Consider the following 12811-nt stretch of genomic DNA (forward strand, 5'->3'; position numbering starts at 1 on the left):
GCAAGTTACTGTTAGTGGATCTGTTGCTGTTACCTTTTTAGTATTTTGAGAGCATAATGGTGTGATGCAGTAAATGGGTTGTGCTCTGCCTCATCACAATCCAAAGCAAGTTATATGCACTTTTTATATCTGCGTCGTACTTTTTTTTAATAACCAGTGCACAATACAGCTCTGTAGATGCTCCAGCTTGTATGGAGCAGTAATATATTACTCATAGAAGTCCATGGGGGTCGTGCAACTTCTGTAAGATTGCAAAATAGGTCATGGCATACTCCATAATATGCAATATTTAAGGGGAAAATAAATGAAAGCCATAACAAGATTATTTACCCGGTTTGTTGGCGGTTTCCAGATGGCAACCATGGGTATAACTATAACCAAAGCAGCTGCTATGAGGCCAAGAGGTTCAGCTGGCACAATCAAGTGCAAGAACATTACTCTACATTTATTAATCAGTTTGAGCAATTTTTTCTCATAACGAAGCTACAAAAACTTACAAATTGTGCAGAATTTTAACTTTTAGTGTGATGCTTGCCAAAAGTTGGGAAAGTGGATGAGGTTTATCAAGAGGGGGGTGTGATCAACAACTTTTAGACAAATTTATTAGGACAGCTGTAAAAAAAAATAGCTTAAATTTTTGTGCAAATCTACCCCTGCTGGTATACATTTTAGGACTGTAGAGTTGGTGCAAATCAATTTGCAGGATCCAGTTCATTGGCCTTGTCAGTAATCTGTGGTCACTAGATGGGAGCACTGAGAACGGCCACTTATCTGATGGCATTTTCAGCAGAGGCTGAGAGGTAGGATGCAGTTTTCAGGGTTCCCATCCAGTGGTGACAGATTACTGTTGTGGCCGATGGACCAGGTCCGGCAAACCGATTTGCACCAACTCTATAAGGCAATCCAAAATGTGCCAAATTTATTAAGAAGAATGAGCCTTTCAATATACTGGATGCACTTAATATACCTGTGGAGTGCCTTATTTGTTGGGATGTTGGTGGTTTTCTGCTATCTAGTACTACTATTTCTGTTCTCTTATATGTGGTACTATAAGGGCTCGTTCAGACAAACATACTATACAGGCAAGTAAGGGCTAGCTAAAAATCGGACAGCACATTGACCAATGTAATTCAATTGGGCTGCTCAGATGACATTTTTTTTTCACACCGACCGAGTGTCCGTGTGAAAATAATCGCAGCTTACACTGTTCTCTTCTGTATTTCGGACTGTATTTTTGCACATAGTTGACTGAAGCTGCGCCGGACTGCTCCTATGACTGAAAGATCAAGCCTGCCGGGGGAATAAAGTTAATTTCCTCCGGCAGCGGGGCTCTTGGCGCAGAGGCCGCATGGTGTTAGAATGCTATTATACTGCAGATTAACTTCATATTTGCAGGTTAATAGTGTTTTTTTTTACATGACAGGTTTCCTTTAAACCCCAAAAATAAATAAATAATAAAAATGCTAAACAGGATAAGGGAGATACCCAGACGATAGATTCTACGCTTGCTAATTATAAGGCCAATGTTCATCAGAGGCGGAGCATCACTTTAACATGTTGACATCTATAAGCACTGTTGCTTTTCATTTCGAGAAGCCCCACAATCAGAAGAAAGATATCGTCTTTGTGCCTTGACAGCAAAATTATTTGAATACATTCATTAACATCAAACTCACAAAAAGAGATGCGCCCGTCATTTTCCTGGCAGACACATCTCTCCTGCCTGTTTACGGTGTTAGCTGGCATCTTGAATTCACATACAGTATTTATAATTACTTCTCAAACAGTAGGTATCCTAGACGTGGAGGAACTACAAGTACCAGCACGGCTTCGGGAGGCTGTCCCGCTATTTGTAGTTGCTCCACGTCTTACAATGTACATGTCAGACCTCTCTATACCATATGCTGCGAGTTTAGCGATGGAAAGTTCATTTCCGTTAATCAAAGCTAGTGTATCATTAAATATACATTAATCCCTCAGCGACTCATCACAAACTGCGATATTAAAAGCAAAGTTATCCTTCAATAAAGTAGTCGGTAATGTGATTTTACACGTCAAAGGAAACGCCAAATATGTTTTTAAATGGGGCAAATTTGCTAAAACTGTCTTTGTAGCCCATAGCAACCAATCACAGCCAAGCTCTCATTGTTACATAGCAGCAGGTAATGAAAGGTGCGCTGTGATTGGTTGCCATGGGTTACAAAGGTTGTTGTATAGAGAAATCTGCCCCGTAACATTCTTCTAGAACATGAAGTATAGAGGGCACAAAGAGCGGTGGTGCTTTGGAGATGAAATATTCCTTGATTTTCTTTGGTCAATAGGACTAAATCTACAGAAAGAGGACCTGTACCTTGTCATAAACATGTAATTTTCTTACCCGATGTAAACGCCACTGTTCTCCTGAATCTGACGATGTTTTTCTTTTGTTCCTGCTACTCTCCATTCCTGAGCTATGGCCCCCTCTTCTCTGTATATAAATCTAGTTTTGTTAGACAAGTGGGCGTGGTCCTCACCTCTCCTCTATGGGAGTCTGCAGGAGGACCACACCCAGATGTATAAAAACAGCAGATTCAAATATAGGAACAGTGAGGTGCAGGCAGGGGTGTAACTATAATAGGTGCAGAGGTTGCAATCACACCCGGGCCCTGGAGCCTAAGGGGCCCAAAAAGTCCCTTTGGTCCATATGAAATGCCTATTATTATTACAGACCTGTGATAATTGGGGCCCTCCTGGAACATTTACATAGGGGCCCATAAGCTTCAAGTTATGCCACTGCGTGCAGGTACTAATGAAAAACATTGCCAGATTCAGGAGAACAACGGCATTTACACCAGGTAATATATATATATATATATATATATATATATATATATATATATATATATATATATATATATAGCAGGTGACAGGTCCTCTGTAATCCCAAATGCACAAGTTAGAAGGCTTCATATAGAATATTGAGCTCATATTATCTGGCTAAACACTGGATTAGGATGAACCAGGTATGGTGGTTATGGTTGGACATGGTGAGACATAGTGGTCATTTGTGAGCAGTCTTTAGTGGTTAGATGTAAGCAGCCTTTATATAAGGCCCTGTTCACACTAGTGTTCAGTCCATATTGTGGTCATTGTCTGGGCTTTGATGGCAAGAAGATTGATAAATTTAATGCTATTTTTTTCCATCAAAATTACAGAAATTCAGAAAGAACCCGACTGAAGTCTATGGGGTCTTTCGATGACCATTTGGATCCTTTGGATAGAGTCATGGCATTCGTTCTACACAGAACTCATGACCCCAGTGAGAACACAGCCTTATGCTTTTTAAGTCTCGTGCAAGTGGTAAAACCTTACCCTCTATTACGGAGGGGCAGGCAATCTATGTGCTCCCATATAGGCACAATACTCTTCACTAGAATCAATGGAAAGAAATACCCCCATATTGCAGAAATCTAGAGATATAACACCGGCTCCGAAATTTCCATGAGTGCCTTTGTACAGATTGTTATAGGGCCATGTGCATGAAGCCTTACAGTGACGATATGAGAAAATATTTTAAGCAGGTAATTTATAGTTTCACATAATATTTGTTTTTCCTTTTGTATTTTTTTTTTAGTATTTATTATTATTAGCATGATTAGCCTTTTCAGGTCAAATTGTAAAAAAGATACATAATGATAAATAATACTATCATACAGGGATCTGTTATTTATTTTTCAATTTATAAACCACCCAAAAGACAATTTTGTAAGGCAGTATAACTGAGATGGACTTTTCAACTTTTTTATATACACCAAATATTTGGTGCTCTTAGCAATGTTCTATGTGAACTGACTACCTGGCTCCTTGAGATTTGTCCAGACCTGTGATATAAAGAGCAATCTATGCACAAATTTTGTTCTGCTGAATCGCAAAAAAAAAGCTGGTGGAAATAGACTTTCCAAATATAGAGATAAGCGTGGTTTGCAAAATCTTATAAAACCTAAAAGTGACTCATTGCAGACAATATGTAATAATAGTTATGGAATAGATCACGTTAAGTAATTCTATCTTCAAAAATGAGTTACCAATGATAGACCCTCAATGATAGACCCTCAATGATAGACCCTCTATGATAGACCCTCTATGATATACCCTCAAAAAGAAAAGGGCTCAAGTCGGGCTTAGGCTAACCAGTTAGCTCTATGCGGAATTAAAGGATTGTCCACTACTAGGATAACCCCTTCTTGAATGAAATGTTTGGACCCGATAAGATAAAAATCCTATACTCACCTCCTGTGATGGCTGCGTTCCAGCGGTGTCGGCACTCGCAGTCCCGGAGCTCTGGTGCGGTTGTTGTGACACGTGGTGCCCGGCGCCTAATCATTGCTGGCGTCACTGTCCCCGCCTTCATACATTTTGAACATGAAGAGGAAGTCCGGGCTGCAGTTGATCTTTGACTTCCTCTTCATGTTCAATCTGTATGAAGCTGGCAACAGTGACGCCAGTGTTGATTGGGCGCCGGGCACCACGTGTCATTCCACCACACCAGAGCTCGGGGACCGCGAGTTCCGACACTGCTGGAACGGCACCAGCACCGGAGGTGAGTATAGGTTTTTTTATTCTAACGGGGCCTAACATTTAATTCAAAAAGGGGTCGTCTTAGTAATGGACAACCCCTTTAATAGAGAACCAAATTCCAGTAAATCAAGCGCTGTCCTACAGTCCTAGTCAATGTCTTATTCGCAACCTACCAATAGAAGGAGTTATAGGATAAGTCCATACAGATCTATGTATATAAATTTATATGTATGGACAAGACCATGTGCGGGACATAATTCTCTCTTTTCAGCAAAATATGATCAGCTCTCATAAAAGGGGAGGTTGAGCTTTAGATATGATTTGATATTTTAAATCTTTTTGGAACATAAATCCATACTAACCAATATCTTGGTTGCTAAAATAAGGATGTTCAACAGCCACTCGGGGAATGGCCAATACTCAGTGTCGGACTGCCATGCCAAGGGCCCACCAGTAACATCAGCTCCAGGGCCCCACTTTTCAGCTACATGCAAATATGACTTGATCCTCGTTCACAAAATTCTATAGCAATAAATTGGGTTAATTGTTAAATGAATAAGATGCTGCCTTTGTCAGTATATGGTGAATGAAGTGAATTGTGCCAAGTACTGCTCATATAAAAGGGGGGTGGCCCACTCCTGCACATGGGCCCACCAGAGGATTCTCCTGTTCTCCTGCGAGCCAGTCCAAGCCTGCCAATACTGGATGGAAATTGCCAGCTTTGGGCCGGATTTTGTAAACCCAGGCCCTTTTTAGACTAGCACATGCCTGAATTTCTAGAGGATTTCTGAAAATTTCAGGCACCTGTGCAAATTTGGAGCGGTAACTATAAGAGTCTAAATGGAATCCCTTATTAAGCTCAGAACACATAATAACCTTAAAAGGTTAACGAAATGTAAAATTTGGAAATTAGAAACAATGTCACTCTCTAGTCCAGTGGTTGCATCTGGTATTATAGCTCAGCCCCGCTCTCTAGAATTGGGATGAGCTGCAATACCAAATATTACCTATGAATAAGAGGTGCACCGTTTCTGGGAAAAAAAAGCAATCCCTTTTTTTTAATCCTGCACAATTAAGTAAATTAGTGTTGCTGAATTATAACACATTTTGGCTGTACTCAGACAAAAATTATACGGCTCTGTGTGAAAGCTCTGTGTAGGAGTTTTTCAGACTGTGCGAATACAGTTTTAAAAAAAAATTCACACAATGTGAAATAAAAGGATACAATCAGTAAAGTAAATGTACAAAATCATCTCAAATATAGCAAAAAAAATCATGAAAATAGTAAATATGACCCTTTTAATGCAGCTGACCACAATGACGATATGTGCCCACGAGACGATCGTGTTGATAAAGCATATTGTACCTTTCATCTGAATGTCACTATATTCTGTATTTTTTTTTTACTTTTTTCTTTTTTAGTTTTTTTTTTTTTTTTACATTTTTATATCATGTCTAGAAATTTTTTGCATTTGAACTTACTAAACATCTTTAAGGCTACGCGGAATTCAATGCATTATCTATCCCAAACACTTTTCACACATAAAGTCAACATGAACTGCGATGTAAAAAAATCCACAAAAACTTCATATGCCTGTTTGCAGTTACTGAAACAAATACATTTACGGAATAATATATGAATCAGACAGTTGAGTTTATATTGAGGTTTAACTTGGGAGCACCATGCACTGATGGATGAAATTAAGGCTATGTGCCCACGTTGCATTTATGAAGCAGAAAATTTCTGCTGCATAAATGCAAGTCTTCTCCCGGAAAAACGCATGCGGAATTCCGCACGCGTTTATCGCGCATTTTTCGCGCGTTTATCACGCGTTTTCCACATGCGGAATTGCCTTGCGTTTTTTATGCATTGGACAAAGGCAATTCCGCTTGCGGAAACGCAAAATTAAATGACATGCTGTGGATTTTTGAACGCGGCATAAACGCTGCGGAAAAATCCGCAGCATGTGCATAGAACTTGCGGAATCCCATTGGGGACCATGGGGTGCGGATATACATGCGTTTTTCAAGCGTTTACGCTGCGGAAATTCCGCAGCATATACGCTTGAAAAATGCTACGTGGGCACACAGCCTAAGTGTGTAATTTGCTTCACCCAGAGGAACCATGGTAAATTGCCCCAGGTAGACCTGCAAATTTAGTTTTGAAGGGAGTTAAAGGAGTTGTCAAAGATTAGCAAGTAGGATCTGTTTTTTTTTCTCCAGAAAAAAACACTTCCTATGTCCATAAACTTTGTCTAAAAGTGCAGCTGGGCACAGCTGTAATACGAGACACAATCTATAGGCAGGAGTGGTGCTGTTTCTGGAATAATAAAGCAGATTTTTATTTTAATACTGCCAAGACATTCAAACTCATTGTCCCACTTTCCTCCTCCCTCAAATCATAATCACAAAAGTCCAGGAAATCTATTTAGTGGTGTTCCACTTTGGGTGTCCAAATGCCAGCTTTCTGTCTTATGAAGAATATATCAGGTTCCCAGACTCCTATGATAATGATTCAAATTGAATGCGGGGGACAAAGGAGGGAGGGCATTGGAGTGGAACTGTTTCGCCATACTTCATCAGGTGCCACCAGATGTCGGAAATTTTCACCACTGGAAGCAATGTGTCCATCTTATGAATAAGCATAAGGAGAATGGCACAATTTTACCAGCAGATTTGAGCAAAAATTGGAGCCGTTCAGAAGTACAGTAAGGCCTAAAGCCTCTATATGGGAGTGGAATTGTGCCGCCATACTCCATTAAGTGGAGGTGCCATACTCCATCAGGTGCCAAATGTCAGAGATTTTCTCCACTAGAAGAAATGTTTCCATTCTATAAATAAGCATAAGATGGAGAATGGCATAATTTTACCGGCAGATTTTAACAAAAAATGGAGCCGTTCAGAAGTACGGTAAAGTTTAGAGCCTCTATATGGGAGTGGAATTGTGCCGCCATACTCCATCAAGTGGAGGTGCCATAATCCATCAGGTGCCAAATATTAGAGATTTTCTGCACTTGAAGCAATGTTTCAATCTCATAAATAAGCATAGAAAAGAGCATGGCACAATTTTACCGGCAGATTTGAGCAAAAATTGGAGCTGTTCAGAAGTACGGTAAAGCCTAGAGCCTCTATATGGGTGTCCTATAATGGAGCCATACAAAGAAGTGTCATAATAAAGACCATAATGGGGAAAGGGTACTACATTGTAAATAATACTTTACTATACTACAAGGCTTTGGCTGGGATTTGGACCAATGACGTATTCATTCAATGTACACAGAGCTGAAACAGAAAACCGGAACCATTGAGGATTAACACAGATTCCCCCAAAGGCAGAGATGTGACGACTCTCTCTCCACCACGTTATTGCACCAGTTATATAAGTTTGTGCAACAGAGTTGATTTTACAGAATGGACTAATGATGTCTTATAGAAGAAAAAGAGCTCAATCAGAACATGGAGAAATTTCCATACAGCGCATATAATATTCTCTACTGTGGAAGATCAATATTGTTAAGTCCAGCTTTGTTTTTGTTTTTTTTGGTCCCATCTTGCAGTTGTTCAGTAGCGAAATATGGAAGAAAAGAAGCTTCTTATTCCTAACGATCTTTTTTTCTTTTTTTTCAAGGAAGGCTCAGATAACAAGGACACTTTACCATTTGAGCGCCAAACCACCATGCATTCTTCAATACAGCATCACAAAATGAAAATGACCTAACCCTAAAGCATCACTAATCCAAACATAATGACTCACACAGGTAACACTTCCAGCGGCGAAATGGTTACTACAACATACACCTTATTGCGTCACAATTTCTATTTTCGCTGCACAGTTCCAATTACCACCTCAGAGAGGAAGCAAGCCATGCAGGTGTATTGTAATCCCTCGCAGCCTTGCACACATATACATAATCTCCAGGATGTCAGAGACTATTTCACTCTTCGTTAGTGATTTATTGCAATTTTTTCCCTGGAATCGATAGAAAGGAAGGAATTTTGCAGTGTACGAAGCCCCTACTTCACCAATCCTCATATGCCTAAAGTGTAGAACATGATGCAAGAACGAAGTGGGCGACCAGAAAAACCAGCTCTCAACGCAGAATACACCTGGAATGTAAAGCAGAACCATTCCGGACTCATTCATTTATTCTACAGAACATATATTCTCACAAGTCCTACCAAGAAATGATTCAGTCCCATTTAGAAGGTCAATTGTTAACCATCTGACTGATACCCGACAATGGGGCAAAGTTATCAAAACTGGTGAAGAGGGAAATTAATCAAAATGCTTTGGTCTCTGTGAACAATTGCTCCACTTTTCCTTTGCACTAGTATTGGTGGATTTCCCCCATTGTCACCAGTCATAAATATACTGTACATGTAAAATAAAAGACTTTGTAGGCCAGTGTTATAGATACAGGACTGTTTTCCGCCCAATATACTTTACGTGGCCAATGTAAACAAAGGTAATGGAAATTTTTTTTACTATACAATTGTGCTTGTGCTATTCTGATTTTGGCATTTAGTCATTCAAAATATATATATATATATATATATATGAATTCTATATAACATAACATATGTATGACACACAGAAACATTAAAAAGTGCCTGGTTGTACTTATTTTTTATACTACATCCACCATAGAAGTCTTCTAAGTGGGATTGGATCTTGTGAATCTGGATGTCCAGCAATTGTAGAGATGAAGGCTTCAGGACTGGTCCTCGGGCATCAATCTTTAGTACACAGAACTAATATAGAATATAGAGCCCCATAATCTGGACCCAAATATGGCCACTTTCACCGTGATTCACATCATCGCAAGGGCTCTTTTGCTTTTTGGCCTTCCATCTCATGTTTTGTTAAAGAGAAGGATGGCATGGCTATCAAAGGATATGGAACACAGGTGAAAACAATTTATGAGCCCCTTGATTGCCGATATCTTATCATAAAGGCATCTTTATTACATATGGATGTAGCAAATGTTAACTTGACATCTTTTAACAATCATTTCTCTCCAACAACCCAACCAGAGTCAATTAAATTCATTAGCTCGGTCCCTTTTATATAAACTAGGAGACTGTGTAAAATGAGATTTCCAGGACTCCTCAAAATTTTAGTGTCACCACACAGGTGGTCTCGAGGTCTTAACACTTCTGGTGGGATGATGTCCCATTCATCAACCATCTGACTTTTGCAGACAATCATTGGCTTCAGCAGTCACATGCCATAAATGTACAAGTGGTCAGGTGATTGACAAATAGGACTTAATCATTTCTGGTCCTGGCATGGACCAATGAAGTGGTGGAGGAGTCAAGGAGCTACTAGGCTCCTGTTCCACACCCTATGACCATTTACCATGCTGTGTAGAGCCCGATGCAGGTTCACAGTGAAGGACCAACTTGACCTTGGACCTCTTTAAGCACTTGGTCTTACCGCAACCATCGGGGGTACTTCTAGGGTAGAATGTCTTTAAGATATGGGATCTAATAATGATTCAAGGACCAGACTTTGAAACCCCCCTCATTATAATTGCTGTACATTTACAAACAGGAAGGAACACATCATTCTGACAAATCACAAAACCTGAGTAAATGACACCTCAGATAGTGTTACAACATTAGCTCTTTTTGAATAGATATTACACAATCGCGACTTAATAAATAAATTGATTTCCATTTATGAAATGGAGCGATCACTTTAACGCCACGTCCAAGTGTCCTTGAGCACAGCAATCTCAAGTGTATCTACACCGTGATATTCCTTTTTTTTGCGCATTTATGTAAAATGAAGACTACACCTGACACATGAACACCGACCTCAGCTTCTACATAATCATACATCGCTGGGCGACCTGGCTCTTTGAGATACACTAGATGGGATACAGCCACAGCAGATCAACCACAAAGATTTCTGGATTTCCTGGTTCCGGAAGGCGTAGATGACCGGGTTGATAACAGAGTTGTATGTGGCTGGCAATAGTGTGGCATAGGTATAGATGGAAGGATAGGTGTAATCTCCTATTAATGAATACAGGGTGAAAGGCATCCAGCAGGCCGCAAAGGTCCCCAATATGATGGCCAAGGTTGATACTCCTTTGCGGGTGGTGACATAGTGAGAAGTAGCCAGGAAATGGTGCTGTAAGGCGATCTGATGAGCATGCCTCATGACTATCTTGCAGATCTGAATGTACAACTGGAGCATAAGTGCAAACATAAGCAAAAAAGAAACCGAAAGGGCGGCAGCATTATTTTTAGTCAGCGGCCTGATGATGCTACATGTTGATTCATCCTTAAGGCAATTCCAGCCCATTATAGGCAACAGACCAACACACGTAGACGCTCCCCATAAAAAAATAAGCATGACATAGGTGAAAGTGACTGTCCTTTCCGAATTATATGTCAAAGCGTAATAGAGTGATAGGTAACGGTCAACTGTGATGGCCAACAAGCTGCACACCGAGGCACAAAAAGATGCGGCTATCAGTCCCACTGTGACAAGTTTTGCTGCTTCGGATTGAAGAAGATATGCAAAAATAAAATTGACTATTAGTCCGACACCAGCTAAGAGGTCCGCGAGGGCCAAACTCCCAATGAGAAGGAACATTGGGGCTCGGAGGCTTGGATTATGGAAGATGATAAGGACCACAATAGCATTTTCACAGGAGATAAGGGTTCCTGATGTGCACAGAACAATATCCCATGGGTTCACTATGAGCTCTGGCTCTAGCACAGGAATCAGGGAGGAGTCTGCAGCTGAGATATTCTCTGGAGAACTGACATCTATAGGATCCGGAGGCAGCCAGCTTATATTAACCTTCGTATCTTCATTCATTTTAACCTTCTTCAATAAAAAGAAAAGGCTTTAGTGCACCGTAGGAGAATGAGAACATGCAATCATCTGCTACTCTGACGTCTACATATATACACAATATGGCAAACCGATCATTAATAACATGGGGATGGGGGGCTGGGAAGGGGGTTAAACGTATTGAAGGTGTAAATGGGTCATCTTCCTAAAATGTCTTCACAATATTCACACATGCACCTGGCTACATTTAATTTCTGCAGATTTTACAATATCAAGAATATATCACCTATATAGCGATATTCTGATGGGTAAGATTTTGGCCGATTTACAATTTGATATGCAATCCATATGCCAATGAGATACATGTGGGGGGGTGACACATTTGGCGTTTGCTACATGTAAATTAAAATGATTATTCCATATAGGCTGGAAAATTTTCAGATTGGATCAGAAGGTTCACTAAGTTCATATGATAAATATCTATAATATAGAAGAGTCAAATGCCAAAAATTGAGAAGCCTCATTGTCCCTGGTAATTCTAGCTCTGGGGATGGGTGGCAGGATGCATGCATACATGCATGAGACCCTCTGTATAATAGAGGAGGAAGAGGAGGGGGCAGCTCCATACAATGAGCATCTCACAATGTAGTCACCTTGAAATCCAATCGCTTGGATCCCCGGCTGCAGATGTCCTATGGTCCTGAGACAGTGGAGCTTGTGCCAGGCTGGCCCTGCATCCTCTCCCCCTGCAGGGTGAAGATGGGAGGTGGGCTCTGGGTGTCCTGCAGGAAGGGGGCTGCAGGTGGATGGATAGCGGGGGTCGGGCTGTCAGCTCCTCGCCGGGCGCTCATAGCGATCACTACCGCTGCTGCTGCCTGCAAGAGGCAGAAAAGACTGAGAGTCGGGACGTCGCAGTTGCGCGCACCCGTTTGCGCGGACCTCTCTGCTGCGCGTACGCGCACATCTACTGCAGTGTGCTAGAAAAAAAACCCAATTGAGGGGGATTTAAAAAAAAAGAAAAAGAAAACTTGTTAACCCTTACATGACATGCATCTGTATAAGTGACAACTTGGCTAAAAGAATACCAGTAGCGACGTCAGGAAGTAATAATAGAAATATTTGTTAGTCTTACATTGATTAATGTGATTTTTTTCTGCAATAAAAATATTATATTGTAAGTGACAACTTAGCCACAAGTTATGATGAGATAATGACACAAGTATTTGGTAAATGATTTCTAAAAACATTATAGATACATGTATTTATTTTTTTGCAGAAGTGATCAATAATGGCAGATCATGTCTTTCCAACATGATCAGTTGTGTCTGTTGGGTGTCTACATGCAAATGATATAATCAGGGTTCACTGTTTTTGTAGAAAAATGATCATGATGGATCCTGTTAACTTCTATGGGATTCAAAATGTTAAAGTCTTCCTCAGCTC

The 12811-nt window shown here is 40.4% G+C and overlaps 1 protein-coding gene across 1 annotated transcript; it reads right to left on the reverse strand.

The window, feature by feature from the left end:
- Positions 1 to 4561: 4561 nt before the first annotated feature.
- On the reverse strand, positions 4562 to 12310 carry GPR12 (G protein-coupled receptor 12). Its single transcript, XM_073662464.1, has 2 exons — positions 12022 to 12310; positions 4562 to 11401 (listed from the first exon to the last, which is right to left on the reverse strand). The coding sequence occupies exon 2, from the start codon at positions 11390 to 11392 to the stop codon at positions 10394 to 10396; it is 999 nt and encodes a 332-aa protein (XP_073518565.1). The 5' UTR covers positions 11393 to 11401; positions 12022 to 12310; the 3' UTR covers positions 4562 to 10393.
- Positions 12311 to 12811: the final 501 nt, after the last annotated feature.

This window comes from Phyllobates terribilis, unplaced genomic scaffold (genome assembly GCF_046119375.1).
Source record: "Phyllobates terribilis strain yellow unplaced genomic scaffold, ASM4611937v1 Scaffold_2__4_contigs__length_985480577, whole genome shotgun sequence".
NCBI lineage: Eukaryota > Metazoa > Chordata > Amphibia > Anura > Dendrobatidae > Phyllobates > Phyllobates terribilis.